This window comes from Camelus bactrianus, chromosome 15 (genome assembly GCF_048773025.1).
Source record: "Camelus bactrianus isolate YW-2024 breed Bactrian camel chromosome 15, ASM4877302v1, whole genome shotgun sequence".
NCBI classification, from domain to species: domain Eukaryota; kingdom Metazoa; phylum Chordata; class Mammalia; order Artiodactyla; family Camelidae; genus Camelus; species Camelus bactrianus.
Window position 1 is genome coordinate 26413990 of NC_133553.1, and position 23418 is coordinate 26437407.

A 23418-nucleotide genomic window follows, 5' to 3' on the forward strand; every position below is an offset into this window, starting at 1 on the left:
ATAATGATGTTTTTATTATACTAAAGACAACATAAGTCAAAAAAGAATGAGTACTATACAATTTAAAGAATTGTTTTCTTCTAAAAGTTATAAGCTTTAAAGCTGAAAAAATTATATGTATCAAATATGTAAGTGAGAAAAGTTAGGCTTATCATTAACATTTTAAAAACATTAGGTTTTGTTATTTGTTATAGTAATATTTATAAATACATAATTTTATTGATTGGATCCTAAAGTAAAACGATAAAGTAAATTTAGGATTTTTTTGTCCTTGGTAAAAAGTTATAATACTCTTAATTCACAACTAAAGTCTTTAGTTGTGTGTTTCTTTCTCACATCACAGTGAATTAAAAATGGCATATAACAGTTCATTTGATGTGTGTTAACTATATTTAGATATGTGTATTATAATCCCCTGATCACAGTTTCAGCAGTACTTTAGCAAAAATGATCAAAAACCAAAAGTGTTGAAGATATAGTTCTAAATTATATTCATCTCAATTTAATGATATGAATTTTTTATGTGTAAATACTTTGTACAATTTACACTCTCAATAATAAGACTGGTTTATACTATAAATACTGTCAAGAAAAAAAATAGATCAAAAGTTCCCATTGTATGTATGGTTATCTTACTAATACAAACATTTAAAAATTAAATGGCTCAATTAGTAAAGAAAGAAAGAAATATGAAACTTTACATTCTATTTACTACCAACTATTTCACAGTCATAGCTTAGAGACACTAAAGTTTGCTCTTAATAAGGATATGGACATTTATTTCCTTAGAAAAATGAAACTGACTTTCCAGAAGGTCCTCACACTACTTATCCAGTAACATTCAAGCATTTGTAATGGCAAATTATTAGCAGGAACATTGAAGTGTGCCAAATTATTAAATACACCAAGCGCTCCATGTTTCCAGGTGACAAAATTGAGCTAGTTAACGATGTATTTGTCCATATTCATTTGCTTGTAACTTCTCCAAAATGTCATCCAGTGGCAAGTTGTTAAGGCTAACACCACATATTTTTAGACTTTAGAAAATGCAACCACACTTTCAGACACTTCAATACAAGAAAAAACATTTCAGTTCTATTTTCAACAAAAAGAGTAAAATTGTTTTCTCATCAAAAATCTAATTTAATCTAAAACTCAGATATTCTGTTCTATAGAGAGCATGATATAAAGCAGTGGTCTTCAAACATTTTTGCTCAGATGTCCCCTAAGGTAATTTTGACAAATGATATCTTATATTTAAATTATATGGATATATACATATTTAAATTATATGCATATTTACATGAAAATTTTCTTAAGTTTAGTTACAAAATATGCAATTTCTGCTATATTATAAATAGTGACTTTAAAATAAAATGTAAATCTGTCTCTCAAATGTATCCCATGTAATATTAATACCATACTGAATTAATACTACTATCATTCTAAAATAAAATATTTCCTTGAAATTGTATTTCCTTTCTACTTTCTCTACAGAATTTTATTCTACTTTGAATCTTGGAAATCTGTTCTTGACCACTCTATTATACTTCGTTGATGTAAACTTTATACAGACTACAAGCAAATACACATTTATATTGAAATTACCTTTAAATTAATTTTCTTTGACCATCGGCTCTAAATTTTTTAAGTTATCTCAGTTGAGTTATCATTACAACTATTATGGGCATGCAGTTGATCTAAACAATAAACAAATTACAAATTCTGACATAAAATCATTTAAAACAAAAGGTGTTTTAATTAAGAAATGTATCTCTTATTGGAATGCATTGGGGGACGTGTCTATAAGGGCTTCATTAAAAATCTGTTGAGTTTACCCTTTATTTGGTTCTCTGGAGAGTTTACTTTTCCAAGAAATTCACCTTAGTCAAGGGCAGGCTGAGTAAGAGGTATGCCTTTTTTGTATAAAGTTAGGAGAATGACCCCCAGTCACATTTTAGGCAGATCAGTGTAAGGAAGTGAAGGATTTGGAAACTGATTCCTTTAACATTTTCTGTGCTGCCCCAGCCCCGCCAACACCCCTTGAAAGTCTCTGCAGACTCCTAGGTTGGCCCCATCTCAGTCTAAGTACCACTCCTCTGGGATCACTAGAACGGTGTTGTCAGTTCACTTGAGCTGTGCTAAGAAAAAGTACTTTTTCCTGAGTGACTTCTTTGACTAAACAGCTGATTTGGAAGGTTGCTGAGGTGCTACTATGTTCCATTTTGAAGTCTGCGTTTTCACCACTGGGCTGGACAGAGAGAGTGCACAGCTCTGTGTCATCTGCGCCGTCACACCCTGTTAATCAGCTGATCCGTTCTGAATACGAAAGCCATAGTAAGGAATCAGCAGAATAGCACCATCTGTTACACAGAGCTCAGTGAGGAGTTTCTACGTCTGTGGAAAAGCACTAGGAAAAGAAATAATTACGCAGCTTTTACACATAAGTAAAGATGGGCGTAACAATCTATTAAAACATTTGAAAACAATTCTAAATTTAAAAAATTAAAGCTATGTACTACTATTGCTCATCTTAAAATGTAACGAATTTTTTCCTTATCCTGTGGAATGTCCTAAAATGTCGGCCCAATTTTAGTACCTCGGCTTGCTTCAAGCAGAAGCAGAAAAGCTTCCAGAAAGGATATGTTTGGTGTTCAGCCTCTGCAGATACGAGTTGACTTTATCCTGGAATGCCAGTGTGGCTTCACATGCACAAGCATCTTCTGTGGAGATGAGTCTTCGTGCTTCTTCAATGGCTGACGGGAAGGACAGTACACAAAGTGTTACAGCTAATTAGAAATCATAGCAAATCAGGAAATCTATGATTCAGCACTTCCATTTTTAAGACTTACCTAAATACATTTCTCTAGAAGATAAAAGGATATAAGAGCACAAAGAAAGAGGAGAAAATACTGTGGAATTTGAGTGTCACAGAAGAAATTGAGTTAGGAGATACTGAGGAAAAGTTTACAGCTGTCAAAGCTGTGGGATGGTAACATGAGAGTTCATTATATTGTTCTCTATACTTTTATGATTGTCTAAAATTTTCCATGATATAAAGTAAGTGTTTAAGAAGATGATGTAGTGCAGGGGGAGGGTATAGCCCAAGCGGTAGAGCGCATAGCTCAAGTGGTAGAGTACATGCTTAGCATGCACAAGGTCCTGGGTTCAATCCCTAGTACCTCCTTCTGATCATAACTAAACCTAATTATCTCCCCAAATAAATACATTTTTTAATTTAAAAAAAAAAGAAGATGCCAAGAATGCAGAGATAAGGCAATCTCCTTGTGATCCTGCATCCTCAGTAAGAAACGAAAATGAGGAAAACGGTCCTCTATTTGTGTGGTTAAAATATTTTAAGGATTAAAACTAGGTAATTCCCGATTTCCTGTACAGACTTATTCCACTGAATGGTTTGAACTCAGAATTCTAGTTCTTACCCATAAATACTTTGGAACTAAAAATTCAGGTTTCTATTAACACTCAAGCAAAGAACCTGGGAGAAAGATAATTCTAACCCCAATTTCTTTCTGTAATTCAGTGAGGCAGCTATTCCTACTCAGTATTGTAGCCCCTAAAGTTGCCTAACAGAAATAAGAGTAACTTCCCAGGTCTGAAAACGCGTATAATCTTCCAGCTGAGTAGTAGTACTGCCTGAGGACAGGCAGTAGTCCTTTCCGCCTACATTTTCTCCCACATGCTACAAAGAAGATATCAGGCTGGGGGACCACAAATTCACTTGATTAAATATAACCTATGTAGCTGTCCAAATCCTACTGAAACTTTCAGGGATAGCCAGCTCAAGTCCCCATCTCAACTGGTTAATTAGTAAACCCCAAAGTATTTACTGAATATCAAGTACCTGCCCATCATCCCTGTACAAAGTATAAAATTGGTACCTATGACACTTTTCCAGTGTATCTTGCCTGACAAACTATAAGCTCTGTGAGAGAAGGGGCTCAGTGTAACATCCTCACTAAAACACCCCATGGAAAATTGGGATGTTGCACAATTGACATTTGAGAGATGGATCCATTCACAATAGCATCAAAAAGAATAAAATGTTTAGGAATAAATTTAACAAAAGTAGTGTGATACTTGTACACTGTGAACCACAAAATATTAATCTATCTCCAGGTCTTTCCTCAGGACCTATCAGAGTACTTGATATATGACAGTAGTTCCGTGAATACTTGCTGCACAAATAAATAAGTGAATGGCTAAAACAAGTGAGGTCAGAGCCTAAACCACTACAAATCATGCTGGAATCCTCACCTTCCAGGAGAAGAAAAAATGCCCAAGACCGATTTTTCTGAAGATTAAACACTTAGGTCAGGTGACAGTACCCAGACATATTCAAGTTCTAGAAGCAAGCTGCTCCTTCTTATTGTTACCATCCCCAAGAACTGATCCATACTTGACTTCAAATGAAGAAATATCTGCTGAGTAACTCAGGTATAATGGTAGACGCTAGGAATACAGAGATATTCTGCCCTTGAGGGCTGGGGCTTACAATCTACAGGAGCATAAAAACAAAAGTCCAAAACCCTTGAGTTTTCTTCCCCAAATATGCTTCACTCTCAGTCTTCCCTGAATAAAGATGCCCCATCCCCCCCCCCAGCTGCTCAAGTGGAATACGAAAGCCATCCTTATTCCTCCCTCATTCTATCCCCAACATCCAGTTTATCACCGAGCCCTATTCATCCTCCCTCCAAAACATATCTGGAATCAGTTTACTTCTATCATCAATGCCACTGTCCTAGCCCAACTGCAATAGCCTCCAAACTGGATTTCCTCTGCTCTCCATCCTCTTCAATCTACTCTTCACACAGCAGCTAGAGTGTAATATAAACAGCATTATGTCACTCCTCTGCTTCAAACTCTCCATGAATTTCTCATAGAATTTCCCTTGCCCCAGAATATCAGCACAATCTGGCCCCTGCCTAACTCTCCAAACTATCTTACTCCACATTCCTCCTGGCTGGTCATGCTTCCATCACACTGGTGGCCTTTCACTTCCTCTCCCCTCTAAAGCCACCACACAGGGCCTAGCATTGCTTCCCCTCCTCCTGCCAGCCTCCAGTCTCAACCTACCTGCTGTCAATTCTCAGATTTCAAATGTCACCTCCTCAGAGAGAGCCCCCCAACCTGAAATAGTTTCCTCCAGCCCCTATTCTGTTATTTTCCATCATTGCTTATTTAATTTATAAATTTGTATTTTTAAAAAAAACAGAGAAATGATGAAGTCAGATCACAGAAGAAAGAATGCCTGGGGTGGAAAGTAGAATTATCCCATTCTGAAGATAGCTGGGAACCACTGGAGGATTCTGACCAGGAGCAAGACTCAGAACTGTGCTTCAGACTTGGAGACAAGAAAGCTTACTCCTAGAAGACTGTCCTAGCTGTGTGAATTAGGCTTAAAGGGACAATCTTACCTGAACATGTCTTCTTGTCTTCATTCAAGGTGTAGCCATTGTAACAATCGCAGTGGTAAGAGGTGGCCCCGTCATTCACACAAATGTGCTGGCAACCGTGAGAGCCCAGAGCACACTTGTTACGAACTGACCGGGAGTGGGGCAAGAAATAAAATATTCACAGATTACAATAGGAAACCAAACCCAGACTTCTGGGAGAAAAGAACCTTTGGTTTGGTCCCAACAAGTACAGCAAATAACAAGCATGCAAGTCTGCAGCCTCTGGCCCCCGATCTGCGGCTCCACGTTTAATTTACAAGCCTTCCCACTGCCCAACAAGGGGAAGGCAGGTCATTGCAGGGAATCCGGCCCATGTCATGCACCCCAGTTTTAGAATGGCATTCATTATTACTTTAAAATATGAAAAATACTAACTTGCCCCATCTTGTCTTTTTCTTCTATCTCCTTTTGCTCTCCTGTGCTTTCTACCATGAGACGGTATGGCTTAGTGTTTGAGAGAATGTGTCACCACCAGGGCAAGTACCTGGATTCAAATCCTGGCTCTGCTACTCAGCAATCAAGTGACTACAGGCAAGTTGCTTAATCTGTTTGTACCTCAGTTTCCTCATAGTTTCTGTGAGCAGTAAATGTGTGACAGCATCTAAAATGCCTAGAACTGTACATGGTACACAGTCGGTGCTAACAGCTCCTGTTACCTGGAAGTGTTGCCTGGAGTTGTCTGCATTAACTGAAAATCTTCTTTGATTTCTTTTTTTAATAAAATGTTCCATTTTTATTCCATAATATCTGTTAGTTTACATCCAAATTTGTTTTTGTTTCCTTTTTCCAGGCCTTCTGTTTAAAGGCCTCAGTTTAAAGTACCAAGTGGGAATATTTGTGATGGTTTGAGATGTGTGACCATGAGGCCTCTCCATCCAGGTGATTTAGTCCGCCCCTGAACAAACCAACACAAGCCACGCCCCTTGCCCTTGCCTCTCTCCATCTAAACCTTCCCTACCTTCCAAAGCCCACCTCCAGCCCCACCCTCTCTGTGTCTGGTCCAGACATCCTACCTCTGCCGCTCTTAGTACCACCAGTCCCTGACTACTTAGTCCCTGCTTCCTTAAGGTGCTGGTTCTCTTTGCACCCAGAGGCAGAAGCTTCCACTTTATAGCCCCACAGTGCTTAGCACAGTCCTGGGAATAAGTAGCTGCTCAGTACTCTTTTACTGATCTCATTTTTTTAAAAAAAGGAGACTTGGTGATATTCCATTTCTTTTAATCTCTCTTGAAAAGGTCATATAATATATCTCCTCAAGGGAGAAGAAAAAATACATAAAACCTAAAAAAAATATTGAATATGCTAAAACGAAACACCACTCGGAGAGCTAGGAGCTTCTCTAAGGAGTGTTTTTACATTATAAATGCCACCCTGTTCTGCCAGTGAGTTTAAATCAAACTAATGAGGATTAGCAGTGCTGGCATAGGCTCCCTCACCAAGTCATAAGGCTCAGATTCACCCAAGATTGATCATAGAGAAACTGTCAGGAAAGGACTTGCTTCAAACTTACTGGAAGATCTGTGTGGGTCTAATTCAGTCGTTTACAAAGTCTCATTTACTGAAACGATCCAGCTTTAAGATTAACGCTACAGAAAAGTTCCAGGCCAAGTTTTAACTGGAAAAAGATCACTTCAGCCTATCACACCAAATAGTTACTGTCCAACTGACTTCCTCTAAAGTTTCCTATTTGCTTTACAGAGCTATAAAATTTTCCTGGATAAGGACCCTGCATTCAATTAGCTTTTCTCATATCCCCTACTCCCTACCCATTTCCAAGTAATTTTCTGAAGTAAGCTGTGTTTGCAAAACCTAATGAGCTCATTGCCCTCTGAGCACTGTGTCTTGGTCTGTAAACATGGTAGAATGTCTGAGGCCCCGACTCTTTACATTACCTTTAAGAATCTTCTCTTGGTAAATTGCAAGTTGGTTTCACCACAGTAGAAAGAGCCACATGTGAAAGGGTTTATTGAATGGACTTTACCTGAACATGTTTTTTTATCTTCATTCAGAGTGTAGCCCTCATAACATTCACAGTGGTAGGATCCAGCTCTGTCATTCACACAAACGTGCTGACAGCCATGTGTACCAAGTGCACACTGATCTTGAGCTGCCAAACGAAAGTCCAGAAGAAAAGAAATTAAACGTGAAAAAGTCTTTTATTACCCATATAGAGAAATCTTATTTGTAGGTAGAAATGCAGAAGCAGAAAACTGATTAGAAACCATTCAAAGTCATCAGTCATATTTGTTCTTACCAAGAAATTAGCTGAGTAAAACAAAATCGTACACACATAATACTTATTCTTCTATCTTCCTCAACTCATGTTCACAATCATTTTTACTGAGTTTTCAAAATCTGAGTATCTCATAAATACTCTGTAAAGCATTCCTTGTAGGTTTGTTGTATTTATGCTGAATCTGAGGGATTCCAACAGTTGTGGGGCTAATTATACTAGATTCAGAAAGACATTGAACTAGAGTTTGAAGAAACCATAGCTCAACCCTCTCTCGTAAAAAATAAGGAAACTGAGTCCAAAGGAGACCAACTGACTCAGAGCAGCATCAGAACTCAAGACCCAACTTGCCACTCAGTGATCTTTTCTCTGTACTGACATATTTTTAAACTATTTTTTAATCTTTGAACTGTTCATTTTGAAATCACTTCAGGCTCACGAAAAAGTTGCAAAAATAGTACAAAAAGTCCTGCACTTCACCCCATTTCCCCAAATGTTAACATCCTATACAAGCACAGTGTCATTATCAAACCAGAAAATTAGCACTGATACAATGCTATTAAGTAATCTTTAGACCTTTTTCAAGTTTTGCCAATGGTTCCACCACTAACGTCCTTTTTCTGGTCCAGGATCCAGTCGAGGATCACAAAGTGCATTAAGTTGTCACATCTCCTTAGTTTCCTCCAATCTGGGACATTTCCTCAGCCTTTCTTTGCCTTTCATGACAGTGGCACTTTTGAAAATTACTGAAAAATTATTTTGTAGAATGTCTCTCAACTTGGGTTCGTCTGAGGCTTCCTCATGATTCTGAGTTTTCAGCAAGAATACCACAGATGTGCTGTTGGGCCCTCAGAACATCATGTCAGGGGATCCACATCACTATGTGTCATTGCTGGTGATGTAATTTTGCTCACTTGGCTGAAGTGGTGTCTGCCAGGTTTCTCCACTATGAACTTACTGTTTTTCCCTTTGTAAGTAATAAGTATCTTGTGGAGTGTTATGTGATTTTAATTTACTGGAGTGTCTTTAGCATCTGGAAAGGACTGTTGGGGGCTGGGTACAGAGAAGGAAATGAACAACACACTCACACATGTGGGTCATGATACACACATGCTGCTGTTTCTAACGTTTCTAATAAGAGGTGGGAAAAGCCCAAGATGGCGAGAGAGGAAAAGAGACCAAGTTCCCCATCGATGGACCCCCCTCCCTAACGCTGGCTAGGGAGGCAGGTAGACAGGGAAGCAATAGTAAAGCCCCCTGCCCCACTTACCGGAACACGTTTTCCTGTCTTCATTTAAGGTATAACCCTCGTAGCACTCACAGTGGTAGGAGCCCGCTCTGTCGTTCACACAGATGTGTTCACACCCGTGAGTGTTAAGAGCACACTTATCAATAGCTATCAAAAGACGATCAGGACAAATGTCAACGTACCGGAAGCGTGGTAAATAAATGATTGTGGGCCATACCACACACACACACACACACACACACACACACACACACACACACACACACAATGCTAATGAAACAAGACAGACTGGCACAAGAAGGAGACTACTGGACTGGAGGTTAGGAACCGACGACCCCTGGTCTTGGCTTCTTCACTACCAGGCCCCATGACGAGGATTATTCTTTTCCCTTCCTTAGGTCTCAGTTTCACAACCTATAAAATGAGTATGTTGAATTAAATAATCTCTAAGTTTTCTTCCTCTCAAAAACTTTTTTCTAGGATTTTTACAAAATGGACCTAATTCCCATTCTTCACTGACTGTATGTGACAACCCATATGGCTGATGTGTGAGAACCTCCCTAAGTTTTCTTCCATTTCTAGATTCCACAAGTGTCTACAGTCACAGAGGCCAGAGTAGCTTGTATTTAATTAATTATTTAATTAAATAAATCCAGGAAAAAAATTCAAATCCTCAAAAGGACCAAGAGTTTGGGCCCCTTTCCACACTAGCCCTTTTCCCTACTGGCCCTTCTCTCTAAAACTAGTAATAAGTCCCATCAGAGGCTGTTTTATGTATTATCTCACTTTTCTTCTCCTGTTCCCTCTCAGGGAAAATAGTTGATAACAGAAAACCAGCCAAAAGGCAGTGAGGAGAAAAGCATAAAGCCAGTCTACAGCCCAGAGAGTGAGTCCCCGCGTCAGTCGCAGTCAGCCGCCATCCCCTAAGCAGCCCTCACCTGAACACGTCTTCTTATCAGCATTCAGCAAATAGCCCTGGCTGCACTCACAGTGGTGCTTGCCTTCCCCGTCACTGACACACACGTGCTGGCACTGGTGTGTGCCAAGCATGCACGGGTCCGGAGCTGTGCAAAGAAATTTATAACAGTCAACGTCGACACGTAAGAAGCATTTTAGATACTTTCTCTCCCATGTCAAAAACACATTGCTCTCTGGGTTCCTCTCCAATGCTATCTTTAGTTCACTGTAAAAACTGGCTCTTTTCCTCTGTCCCTGGCCTATTACAAATACCACTCTTAGTAATGTTTAAATTAGTAACTAGTAATGTTACTAATTTAAAATCATAGATCTTGAGGTTGACTTCTCAAAGGAGAAAGAGAATTTTGAATTTGGAGCCCTAGCCAAACATTGACAGAAGGCAGGCAATTTGATATTTTATTCAGCATATCCACCTGACCAGAAAAAAAGACTTTTGCTTCCCAACAAGAAACAGGGAGAACAATAAAGTACTTCCTGAAGTTCTACGAGCTAGTGGTCCCACTGCAGCCAGAACCCAGTTTGCAAGGGTTCTATAGTTTGTGTCTAAACAGAATTCACACTCAGACATTCCTCTTGGCCTGGAACCCACTCACTCTTGGGCAGCAATATGTGTTTGAACATGCAAATGGTGGAGGGTAATGCAGGTAACTGTCTTCTGAATATGCAACATGGGTTCCTAAACTCAAATGTATTTGCATGCAACCTTAGGGGCTCTCCTATCTGCCAGGAGAATAAACTCATATGCTATACACAAACCATTAAAAAGAAAAGGAAAAACACAATAAATAAGATGATGTTAGCTAAACTGCATCTCCATCTTTTTGCTCCTGGAGTCATTTCTATCTCTTTGGATTTTACTTTTTTCCTAGTGACATGTTTTGATAGAAGAATCAATGAATGGAGTCATTTCTGAGAAACCAAGGAGGCCTGTTGGAGGAGGCCAGCACCCCTGTGGCAGGTTACCCAGCATCCACTTTTTGGCAACAGGACAAGGCTAATATTTTCCCAAGAAGGGCCTTTTCATGGAATAATCTTTCCAGCCCGTTGACTACAACAAGCTACCCCTCAGTCTTTTTTCCATAGAGAGGACATTTTTCCCCAGAACAAGCAGGCCTTTTGTACCAGAATGAAAAGATGGCCACTCACCACTTGTTACTTTATGTCCTTCAACCCCCAACCCCAGGTGCTAGCTTTGAGACCCAGTCTTGCCATAGACTAGTATCTTTTTGGAAAAGCTCTCACCCACAAGCACAAGGGGTTTTCCTGGGAGAAAGAAAGCCATTTTCTTTTGGGAAACCAATGAATGCCGAGTAGATGCCACCAAAGCCAAGGACAGCTTGTGAAGGCCCAGTGTCCTGGGGCAGGAAAGACAAGGGGGCCCCGGCCAGGTCTGGCTTAGGTCCTGACCGAGACTTCATCTCCCATTTCCTGACAAATTGTTGATTGCTGAGTTTCACCTTCATTTATATAAAAAGTCTTCTTGAAATTTACAATTGTAGTTATTGATTCACTTGTTTGTCTCATCCCCACCCTCAGACTGTTGCTGGATAGTAGAGAGGGACTACCTTTCTCTTTGTATCATCAGTGATCAATAAATGCATATTGATAATACAAAATGTGGAATAGATTATATAGCCAAAGGTATCTACATTTTAAAATTCACCTGAACGGGGCAGGGCCGGGGTATAGCTCAAGTGGTAAAGTGCGTGCTTAGTATGCAGGAGGTCCTGGGTTCAATCCCCAGTACCTTCTCTAAAAATAAATAAACTAAATATATCCCTCCTCTAAAAAAAAAAAATAATAACACTGCTAAAATTCACCTGAACTGGAAATCTGTCCACACCTGCCTGGATAATTCCATAGGGGGCTTTGAAAGATTATCTCCAAATGATAAAAAAAAAAAAGCATGAATACAGAGAAAAATAGAAATTTTAAGATGAAAAACAAAAATAAAATAATTAAAATTAAAAAGTTTGAGTCCCACAAATTCACAATCCTGATCAGTGACTAAAAGCAACATCAGCTTTGAATGGATTCATATTTGTGGGTTTGGCTGATACATGCTAACAATTCTAATTAAATCAGCACGTTCGTATTTAAACTCCATCCTAAAGGAGGAAAGGAAGACAGTAACAGAAAGATCAAAAAACAAAAAAACAAAAACAAAATATACCCTGCTTCTTGCTAGCTCACAAGTGAGCTAAATCCCAGTCTCCCTGGTCCCTAATCCTGCCCATCCACAAGGAATAATCTGAGAAAGAGCCAATCTGAACACTAGCGTATTCCCTAGTGTGCACTCCGACAGTTACGCTGAAATATAAGCCAGCTGATTCTTCTGTGGACAGACACACTTCGCCGTCTTCTGCAGGAAAACAAACAGGGTTCTGTTAAACCTAGAGATGGTAAAACTAAAGAAAATATCTGGAAAAACTGTGGTGGGCAGAAGGGAGAAAAGAGGTGTCTTGAGTTTTTAATTTTTTTTTCCTGACCCTGTCAGGGAACAGCAGGATCATTTATCCTGGATATTTCCAGAACTTCACATTTCTAATGCAAACATGAAGATTTTATGAGCAAACCAAGTTATATATATAAGGCAGCTATATTCCTAAACCAACAAAGTGTGTTTAAGTTCGTTAAAAAAAAAAAAGCACAAAAAAGCATTATTTATAAAAGTTTTCCTTAAAATCTCCACCAAAAGAAAGAAAAAAAAAAGAATAAATCTCTTTTTCTTCGGATGCACAATGTCTGACTATAAGATCCTTTCTAGTTGGAAGCAAAGACTTACCACAGAAGGTTTTCTGGAATCTAGAGGAAAGTTTCTCAATGACCCCATAGGTCTCCACGTAGAAAACGTGCTCGTCCAGGGGTTCACTGGCCATCAGCTTGAGGGACTCCATGTCTGCCCGGTCCACACCCACAGCGTAGAGCTCAATACCCGTCGCCCGGGCCCGAGCCGCCACCTCGTTCACCTGGTCCTGGGGCCGCCCATCTGTCACGATGATGGCCACCTTAGGGATGTTGGAAGTGGGCCCCCGAGCTCCTGCCTCCACTGTAAAGGCTTCGTCCATCGCTGTCTGGATGGCCAGGCCGGACATGGTGCCTGTAGACAACGGTGTGATCCGCGCCACAGCCCGTTTCAGGGACTGCTTATCTGAGTGGGTACTGAGATGAAACTCAGTCTTCACGGTGCTAGCGTAGTTCACCACTGCCACCCGCGTGTCCGCAGCCCCGATGTCCAGAGTGTCGATTATCCGCGAGACAAATGTTTTCACTTTGGTGAACTCCAGGGGCCGTACACTACGGGAGCTATCAATGATAAACACCAAGTCCAAGGGCCTGCTCTTGCAAATACCTGCAAATAAGGGTGTGGGGAACAGAAATGACCAAGCCATGATCAGACCACAGTCAGAAACCCGGCAGTTCTCCCACCTGGAGAGCTCTGGGATTGGAGACCAGGCAACACAGCATCCTCTGACCCCATATTACCCCTGTCTGCTAACTTGCCCAAGACCACCCTCCATTTGGATGTTGAAAGCATTGAGGCTTTCAGAACTCACTAGTGAGAATTCACATAAAGGTGTGACTTCCCCTAAATATCTCTTCTATAGACTGGCTGAGTCCTGAAATTTCACTTGGAGTCTCATCCCTCTGTGTAAAGTTTTGCTCAAAGTTTCCTCTTGACTCTCAGGAATAAATGGATTCCAGACCTTTCTTGGGCACTTTGTGCACCTGAGTCAACGGGACAGTGTTCCTGAACCATGTGACAGGTGAACTCAGGGCAGCCTCATGGCTCACTCCCCTGCCCAGGCCTCACAGACCCCTCAGGCAACTGCAGATTGAGTTGAGGCACACGTGTTCTCCTGGTGGCTTCATTTTTTTCCTCCACTCCCAAGGTGGTGAAGACTACTCCAGAGTGGCCCTAAATTCTCCCTCCAACTGGTCATTCACTCCTGTTTAGTGAACTATGGGGCCCAGCCAGCCCTGAGCTATAGCTTGAAAGTGGAAAGAAACAGATTAAGTGGAACTTAATCTGGTCCATGCGTATTGCATTTGCATCTTTGTGAGCATGTCTTGTTTTAAGAAGCAGAGATTTTTGACATGGTCTCTATCCTACTTCCCCCACCAAACTCTCTTAGTGACCGCTTTCATTTTTCATTTACCAAATTTTTTTCTTGAAAGCTTACTGGGTATTAAGCCAAAGGGCTACTAAAGCAAGTCAGCCAGATTCTCTGCCCTCAAGGAACTTGTATCTTTCCCACCCAAAAGGACCTGGCACATTGTAGCTACATAGTACATTTCTGTTTTCATCTCGTCTTATTCATTCCCCCCTGACAATCTCATTCTACTCTCCTCTCTCTCCTAGCCACCAAAATCAAGTCCAAAAGTCTGGCCAGGCTAAGAGAGAAGCTTTTTTCAGGTCATTCCTCCTTCTGTTTCAGCACATACCCACACACACACGCACACACACATCATATACACCAAGCCCTAAATGGAAACGAGATACCTGAGCATGACGTGTCATTAGGGTCTTTTCTTTCCTAATAGGGGGCTGAAAATTGATGCTACTCTAAGAAGGCAATTTACTTCGTGTGTAGGGGGAAAAGAAATAGGTATTTATTTGTTCAAAATAAATTCCTAGGCTAAGCAGTTGATGACAGAAAAAGCCCTGTCTGGAACAGGAATTATGCATCTATATAGATTTCTTTTAAAAACTGAAAACTATCCTCTTGGTTTTATCCTGATTCCTAGATGTATTAATTAGAAAAATAAATAATATTCTACTTTCAATAACATTTTGGCGATCACAGGATTCCAACACCACAACCCTATGATGTCAGAGATGCAGAGGTTGTTTTTATACCCATTTTACAGGTGAGAAACCTGAGTGTCAAGGAGGTATAAGAGCTTGAAAGCTGTAGAACATGGATTGGACTCCAGGTTTCCTAACTCCTATCCCAAAGGGACTTTTCACTGCATGGTTGCCTCTCTCTGAGGCAACATTTTCCACCACAGAAATCAACATTATCCCATGTACCTAGTCAACATCCTGCATGTTGACTTTGAGCCACCAGCCTGAAATATGCTGTATGTCATGTATTTAGCTAAGTCAAAAAGAATTAATTCTTTTTTATTTTTTTTAACAACTCCAGAATTTCATTTCATCCCTGATTGCTATGCAACAAGAGCAAAGAAGAAGAAAATCTTTCTGGAGGATGGATCTGGATGTTTTTGCATAACTGGAATAAAAGGAAAACTATGTCTCTAACACTGCTGTCACTAACACCCAACTGATGCCCTTACTAAAATCTAGGTTATGTTCTTATAAGTAAACATGTAGGATTCCTTCCTTCTCTACTTGGTTTTTCAGATGGAATCATCTATGGGAGGTTACAGAGGGTGAGGTGGGCAGAATAATCCCCCCCACCTCATGAATATGTCCATATCCTAATCCCCAGAATCTGTAAGTATGTTAATTTATGTAGTAAAGGGGATGTTGCAGGTGTGATTAAAGACTTGCGATGAGGAGGCTATCCTGGATTATTCTGGTGGGTCCTATGTAATTACAGAAGCCCATAAAAGCGGCAGAGGGAGGCAGAAGAGGAAATCTGAGAGATGGCATGTGAGAAGGACTCACACTGCCTTTGGTGGCTTTGAAAACGTAGGGGGAAAGCCATGAACCAAGGAATGAGAGCAGCCTCTGCAAACTGGAAAAGGCAAAGAAACGGATTCTCCCCTAAGATCTTTCCAAAAGGAACGCAGCCCTGCTGACACCTTAATTTTAGTCCAGTGAGACTAGTGTCAGAGTTCTGATCTACAGAATTCCTAGATAATAAATGTGTGTTGTATTAAGCCATTAAGTTTGTGGTAATTTATTACCGCAGGAATAGAAAATACAGGGGGCCTGACTCGGATGGCAGGACATTCTTTGAGTATCTGCTTACTTCCTGATTTGGACCCTCTCCTCACTGTTTTTGAATCTCATTCCTCTTTACTAGTTAACAGCACTTTGATTCTCAGAAACCAAGAAAATGGAGAATCTGAATTTCCTAAAATGTTTCCTTATTCACAATAAGTGTCAATTTCTGATAGTTCCACTAGAAATAACAGCCCATAACAAAGCTTAGCAATTTCTGGATGCAAAAAGGAGGGAATTTGGAAAAGAGTGGAATGTGGTGTTTGTTAAAGAATTATCATTCAATATTGAGTTGGATCCCAGGTAATGAAGGACAAGTGCTGCTTAGGGGAAATATGACCACCCAATGCAGAATCCTTCCTCTCTCTCCCAGTTCCATCCCCAAGGGAAGTGGATCAGGACCAGAGGTAATATTTACTTCTGGGAGATAGGTTTCTCCCCTACCCCCATTCCTGCCTGGCCTGGAGCAACCAACTAGCTACCAGCTGAATTTAACCATTGTAAACCCTGGCACAGCCTGTCTCAATGACAATGCTCTCACCATTTCAAATCCAGCCCAGTGGAGCTGGTGCAGTGAAGAATCCCTTGTGCTTTTCATCAACATTATCCAGAAAGGTGCAGGAGGGGTAAACAACACAAATCAGGCTGAGGCAGATGAAACTGGCCAGATGAGACTGAACATCCAGAAAATGGTTTGGTGCAGCCTCTCTTTAACAAGTCTGAAGCTGGACTTTTTGGTAATGAAGATAAAATCTCATATAAACCATATTAAGAGCTTGGTAGCTTGGAGCAGTAGAAAGACCCATGCTTGGAATACCTGAGCTCTGAGTTTTACCCCAGGCTCTGAGACTGATTTGCTGAGTCCCTTTGGTTTGACAATCCTCAGTTTCCCTACATGTGCTGTTAGGGATTCAGTCAGATGATCTTCCAGCTCTGCTGCTCTAGGAGCTTTGCTCTGCCACAGGAACCAACTACTGATCCAAAAGAGAAATGAAATTGTTCGCCAAAGACCCAAAGTGTCTTGAGTGTTTGAGAATGTAAGAGAGTACAGGTTGGGGCTGGGACCCAGTCAATCAGAGAACTAAAAGCAGAATCTCAGGAAGGGTTTATTGAACTGAACCAAAGGTGGGAATGGGCAGAGAGCTGGGAGATACCCTGTGTTCCCACAGTTGCCCCATCCTCCCTGCCCAAATCTCAGGGGGCAGTTGCTAGAGTTCGAGCTTCTGGAGATTCAAAGTCTAGCCCTGGCTATGAGTGCCCTTGGGCATCTCCCTTCCCTTCTCTGGACCTCAGTTTTCCAGAGTTCGTTGGGGAGGGGATCATTCTCCTGCACCGTGGTCTGGCGCAGACTGGGATGGAAAACACACCTGTCGGATGACGGAGGCTTTTCCTCCTCATTCGACGCTGGATTCCCCTGCCCACCCATCCACCCTGCTGGCACCGGCCCTGGATCTCCCTTCCGCCCTCCTGCCAGGGCTCCCTCCCTGGGGCCCTCTGGGCGTCCCTCTCGGCCTGGCCCCTCTCCCGCCCTCTCCCAGGCCATACCTGCGCCGCCGACCCCCGCATACGGCGCGCCGGTGGGGGCGGCCAGAGCGGAACGGCGTCCAGGGCTGCCCCCTGGGCCGCGAGTCCCCAACCTCCGGAAGCCCGGTCGGGCCTGGGGGCCGGGGGCGGCGGGGGGCGGCAGCAGCAGCAGCAGCAGCAGCAGCAGAGGCCAGAGCAGCAGGAGCAGTCCCGGGAGGCGGCGCGGCATGACTGGCTCGGTGCTTTTGCCCGTGTCTGTCGGCGGGTCGTGGCTCACTCTCTGGCTGGGTCAGTCGCAGGCCGGTGCCCGGCGCGCGGGCGGCTAATTTAAAGGTCCCGCGGCCCTGAGCCCCTCCCCGTGGCCTTGGGCCACGCCCCACGAGCGTACGCCCCGCCCCGCGAACCCGCCCAGGGGCTGCGTGCAGCCTGGTCCGCGCATTCCCGCTGCGGCGGACGCGGAATGTCTGGGACAAGCTGGCCAGCGGCGCGGTACCTGACCCCGGCCCGCTGCCCCTCCCGTCCCTGTCTGGGTGGGCTCGGCCCGGTGCCTTCTGGCCCGGTTCTGTCTCTCTCGAAACTTCTGCCTTGCCTCTACACCCGGGGACTGCCCGACCTTCCACTCACCCTCCTGACCTCCAGGCGCCTCTGGCCAGCGTCCCAGGCTCCCAGTTTAGGAGGCTGGGACTCTGCCATCCAGCTCCATCCAGGTTTACCTGCCTCAAGGATTAACTCTGATCCTCACACTACATTCCTTTCCCCAGCCAAGTAACCCAAGTTAAAAAAAAAAAAAAAAGAAAGAAAGAAAAGAAAAGCCTCACAGATTCTAGCAGCATGACTAGAAATGCTTTCATCCCAGCTTCAAACATCCGTAAACATTTGAACTTATATTACCGGGAATAGAAAGTCAAACATACATTCCCCAGAGAGCCCCCGTTAGCTGGAAGGACAGCCTGTACAGACAGGCTTCAAAGGCTCTCCCTTTATCCCACTTCCTCTCCAGAAGAGCGACTGTGGCAGCACAGGGCTGGTGGCCAACCAGGGGACCCTCCAGGAACTCAGTCTACCGGGAGAAAAAGAAGCATCAATAGTGTACTTGTCTAAGGGACCATGCTGAATTCAAGGAGAAACTGGCTTTGCCTGAGAAAACCAGGAAGCCTTCTAAAAGAGGGGTCACCTCTGAGCTGGATGGTAAAACATGACAATAAACACGAGCTCCAACAGATCCTGTCTGGTCTTCTTGCTTTCAGACGATTGCCTTTTGAAATCTACACTCCACATAGTAACCTTAAAATCACTTCTCTTATTAAACCTTGCAACTTCACTTCCAGTAAAATCCGAACTGCTTTTCATGGCCACCTGGTCTACCTCACTGACCACACCTGGAACTTACTCTGCCCTCCATACATCAACCACACTAGCCTTCCTCGGTCCTGCAGGACACCAAGCTTGTTCCCAACTTGTGGCCTTGGCACCTGGTTGTCCCACCTCCCGTCCTTCATCTTCTCTCCCCACCCCACTACACCCTCTCCACTCATCACCGCAGAGCAGCGGTTCTCAAACAATTTCTCATCCCACTAAACCTCACAGAATCGACACAACTCCATCAGTGTTAGCAAAGTGAGAGTCGTAAGAAGGGGAAATGTCTCTCAGCTCCCAGTGAGAATTCACCTATTTCAGAGGATCTTAGAAGCTAGAATGTTATAATGGGAAAGGGACACTAAGAAGACTGAAAGAAGCAATGCCAAGGTGAGAAGTTCTTGTCCAATACAATGTCTGCCAGCTCTCATGGACATATGTCATTTGTTCATCGTCATGCTCTTTGGATGATCCTCAAAGCCTTTGAACACCCTTACTCAATTTGCAAATTCCAACTTTATGAGTCAGCACCTCCCTGAGTAGAAGCCAGCAACTTGATTCCCAGCATCTCTTGCAGCTAGCATATATGCAAAATGACCCAGACTTCATTGATAAGATGAATTCGCCTTTTTGTTTCAGCATCTAGTGGTGAGAAGAAGCAAGCACTTTGTCGTCTTCATTCTGACAAGGATGGGAAGACAGCTAGCTTTCAAAGCAGCTATGGAGAGGGAAGAGCTGGATACAGTGCCCAGGGAAAGCAGAGTGAGCTTGGCTGTCTGTGCCCATCAGTAGTGGCTCTAGGTGTCCCCTAGAGCTGACCTGCAATGTAACTTGGAGTGTTTCATGACTGTGTGGCTTCCAGGCTTGATTCTCACCCTCTTTCAGGAATTATGTAAGTCACTTGATATCCAGGGTTGCATATAGTGCACTATTCATACACATAGTCACCACATATTTATTATAACAGAGGGCATTCCTTTTCAATAAATGGCCATGAGGTATCTTGAGGAATGGATGGCTTTTCATATGCATTTTGGACTAGTAGTGGGACTGATAATACCCTTCATATATCCTTTTTCTGCTTATTCTAGCTGGAGTGAGTTCTGTTTGCGACTGTTAACTTTATCTTACAATTTTCACCTTTAAGTACCACAAGGGAGCATTATTTTATCAAAGAGCTCAAAATAAATCAAGAATCTCTTAGCTCCTTGGTGAATGACAGGACACATTAGTTGCCAGTAACTTAGATGATTTCAGATGCACATCTATGCGTATTATACCATCTTGGATGAAATGAAAATTGTCTGATAAATTGGTGTCTCCAGAATTCTTTCCATGAGTTCACAGTCTTACATCTGTGGTCCAGTAATTCTAAAAACAAACACAAAGGCAGCTCTTCTGGCAAAGAGATCCAGGTGGCCCCAGGGGCTTCTGGTGTGTCACTAACTTACTGGCTACTGGCCTAGGTTGTAGCCATGTTCAGGAAAAGACTAGAATAACTTTTAGATAACTTAAATATTTAGGTAGTGAGGAGTCCATACAAATTTCTTCAACTTTAAGGACAAAAAATGAGGGGGAAGGGTATAGCTCAAGTGGTAGAGTGCATATATGAGGTCCTGGGTTCAATCCCCAATACCTCTTCTAAAAATAAGTAAGTAAATAATTACCTCTCCCCCCCAAAAAAAAACTTTAAAAAAAGAAAAAAAGTAACAAAGATTTATGTATACTTTGCATTGTTTTTAATTTTTTAATTATTTTTCGAATAGGTAATGCATATACTTGGTCCAAACAGTGAAAAACAAAAACAAAACAAAAACAAAAACAAAAAAACTATCAAATGCTGAGATTACTTTCAGCTTTGCATCGCTACTGAGTTAGAAAGGAGTGAACATGTCGGGTTATTTTTTCTCATATAATTAGGATTCCAGCAGTAGTGCAAGTCTTGGGAGCTACTCAAGGAGCCAGCCTTCTCCTTCCACCCTTGGTATGTGAATTTTGTCCCCAAGGCTGCTTGACCTCCAAGTATTATGTCAGCGTTCAAGGCCAAAGGAAGAGGGAAGACACAAGGGCAAAGGCAAAATGTAGAGATTTTCTGCCTGCATCTCATTGGCTAGAAATATATCATACAGCCCCGCCTGGTGGCAGGGAGTCTTCGAAGGTAAGTTTTCAGCTTCTTAGGTCTACAGAGAGGAAGGCAAAGGAAAAACTGGATTGGAATGTGTGTTAAGAGCTAACCTATGGTATCTGCCACAGATACTCAGTGAAAATGAACTATATCTATCCCCCTGACCCCCACTGTGGTGGCCCCACTGTTACCAATATCTTGAATATCCACGTACTTGTATGTATAAGTATTTTAAAATACTGACATATACGTACTATCTGAATGTTGTATTGGAAGAGATATATGTTTCTAACTTTAGACCCAGAGGCTGAGAGTTCAAAAGAGCTACTTCTGAACCAGGTGAAAAGGTCTTAGATTCTGTGGATGCCTTGGAAAAAATATTGTCCAAAAAATGTCCCAAAGCTTCTTAAATCTGGTAAAGAAAAGGCAAGACAAAGTCCTTGGACAACAAATATAATCTTTTTTTTTTCTTCCCCCAAAACACCTCCAGCCCAAAATGGAAGTGTTTCTGTAGAGTATAGGATAGTACAGTAAAAGCTGTATAGTAAAAGCTTTAGTTTCTCTGCTACTAAAATCCACCTGAGTAACAGGTGCAAAATGTGCAGAAATGAACGTGTGCAGTGACTTACAGATGTGTTGCTGCCTTTGTTTTTTAATTGCCAGAGGGGTTAAGATGGTACTAATGGAGTAGTCATGATTTTATTAAATCTTTGAAAATAAACAGAAATTGCGGTAATTAAGTCTAAACTTCATGTTCTAATGTCTGTATAATTTTTTATGTCTGTGTAATTTTGGATACCAGTTTCCTAACTACATGAGAGTTGTTTGGGAATAGGACGAGGCTGCAGGCAATGTTGGCTGCTCTGGAAAAGAGGACTATTTTTGAAACATAGGCTGCATGTTTGTATCATTGCCAGTAATTCTGCAGAGCTCTGTAAATGACCTACTGCTATTAATTAACGATGAGAACTCAAGATCTATTTCTATTCAAAACAATAGAATAAATATTTGAAAAGAGCAACTCACAGCAATTTTGCTTCCTTTAGTAAAAATTGGCATTAATTTTTATTGTTTCACGGTACATATATAAGCATGAATATTAAATTTCACTACTTAATAAAAAAAAAAGTCAATCAATTCATTAGCCATCAATGAATGTCTTCCTTCTTCAGAGCACTCTTCCCTGAAGCCATATCTTAGTTTTTTCAAACTTTATTTTTACCACTATCCACTGTAGCAACCACGTTCTTTATTGTGAACCAGGAGCTACATAAATACAACAGAAACGGTGCTTTCCTGAAAGAGCATTTACCCTTACCACATGTAACCCACTCTAATGCCTTCTGTTTTATTCGCCTCCATTCTGTTCTATGTTATTTTTTTGAAAAGATCTGATTGTGAACATCTAGAGTTCATGATTCACTGTTTCCTAGTCAGCAGTTTGAAAAACTGTTTCAAGTAAATTCTTTCCTACTGTCTCTGTCTTTCCAACCCGTGACAGCATACCGTTTCTTTTGTGGGACTTACTCCGTTTGTAATTATTTGACAGATACTGAATTGATTTATTTCTATACCCCACTGGATTGCAGGCTCTGGCAGGGCAGAATTGATGACTGCGTTGTTCACTGCTGAATTCCTATAAATTCTCCCTCACCGTGTGCTGGTTAAATATTTATCGTGGGACTAGGACTTCAGGAAATGAAAGATCATAGAACAGGGCTGATATTTAGCCCTCCCTTGGCAGGATAGTCAACAGGCATGAAAGATTGTAGGAAAAGAAATAACCTGGCATTATTTTTTCCGAGGGTTGAATGATGCTGAGGAAATGGCTTCACTCGGTTTCACTCCACTGACAAGAGACGGCTCTGTGCTGGGCATGGGCCCGCAGACAGCCCTTCCTCTGGCCTCCTCTAGCGGGAGAGTTGGTCCTCCTCTACCCCAGGCTCCTTCTCTGAAGAAATTCAGGGGAAGAAGCGACATGAAGCGTCATGGTCTGTTTCAGCACATTTGCACATTGGCATGTGTAAAAATTAAAACTATTTGGCTAGGCTAGGGAACACATATTATGGGTAGCTTTCTGTAAAAATTCACTTTCACACTGCTAGTTTGTTTTTACAGTTCTAAATGACTGGTTCCTTATCATTCAGGTCTAGCTAGATTATGCTCTGATAATGACTCCAAGTCTCAAGGTCCTTCAGCAACAAAGATTTACTTCTTGCTCTGTTATGTCTTTCCTGTATCTACATCTTCTTCGTTCTGATACCCAGACTTAAGGGGCTGCCTCAACCTGGAATATGCTGGTCTTGCGGCAAAGGAAAGAAATGAGAGATGGTGGAACCAGATGACAGATCTTAACATTTTTGCAAGGAAGTTGCTTCCATTCATTTCACTCACGTGTTACCCCCAAGTCAATGAACTTCAAGCCCAAGCAAGTCACATGGGCAAGCCTGATGTTAATGGGGGCATATAAACCTTTTACAGGAGGTATAGCAGATAGCTAAAAACCATACTGTGATCTAGCACAATTTCTTTATTCATCTTTTTCATAATATGATGGATGGGCAC

The 23418-nt window shown here is 41.9% G+C and overlaps 1 protein-coding gene across 2 annotated transcripts; it reads right to left on the bottom strand.

The window, feature by feature from the left end:
* On the bottom strand, positions 1-18176 carry MATN3 (matrilin 3). 2 transcript variants are annotated; one of them, XM_074341704.1, is made up of 8 exons: positions 17394-18176; positions 12720-13286; positions 9895-10020; positions 8978-9103; positions 7456-7581; positions 5436-5561; positions 2600-2756; positions 1-2410 (listed from the first exon to the last, which is right to left on the bottom strand). In XM_074341704.1, the coding sequence occupies exons 1-7, from the start codon at positions 17599-17601 to the stop codon at positions 2611-2613; spliced, it is 1425 nt and encodes a 474-aa protein (XP_074197805.1). In that variant the 5' UTR covers positions 17602-18176; the 3' UTR covers positions 1-2410; positions 2600-2610. The 2 variants fall into 2 exon arrangements, with proteins under 2 accessions (XP_074197805.1, XP_010945685.3); XM_010947383.3 differs by having other exon boundaries at positions 1-999; positions 2646-2756; positions 17394-18171.
* Positions 18177-23418: the final 5242 nt, after the last annotated feature.

What these genes read in the sequence shown, in the direction of transcription:
- MATN3 (XM_010947383.3), bottom strand. Translation starts at nt 17,601, where the DNA reads ATGCCGCGCCGCCTCCCGGGACTGCTCCTGCTGCTCTGGCCTCTGCTG. An exon ending in AGACAGGAAAACGTGTTCCG is followed by an intron (nt 7,582 to 8,977) that starts GTAAGTGGGGCA and finishes TTCGTTTGGCAG; the next exon opens with CTCAAGATCAGTGTGCACTT. An exon ending in AGACAAGAAGACATGTTCAG is followed by an intron (nt 2,757 to 5,435) that starts GTAAGATTGTCC and finishes CCTTCCCGTCAG; the next exon opens with CCATTGAAGAAGCACGAAGA.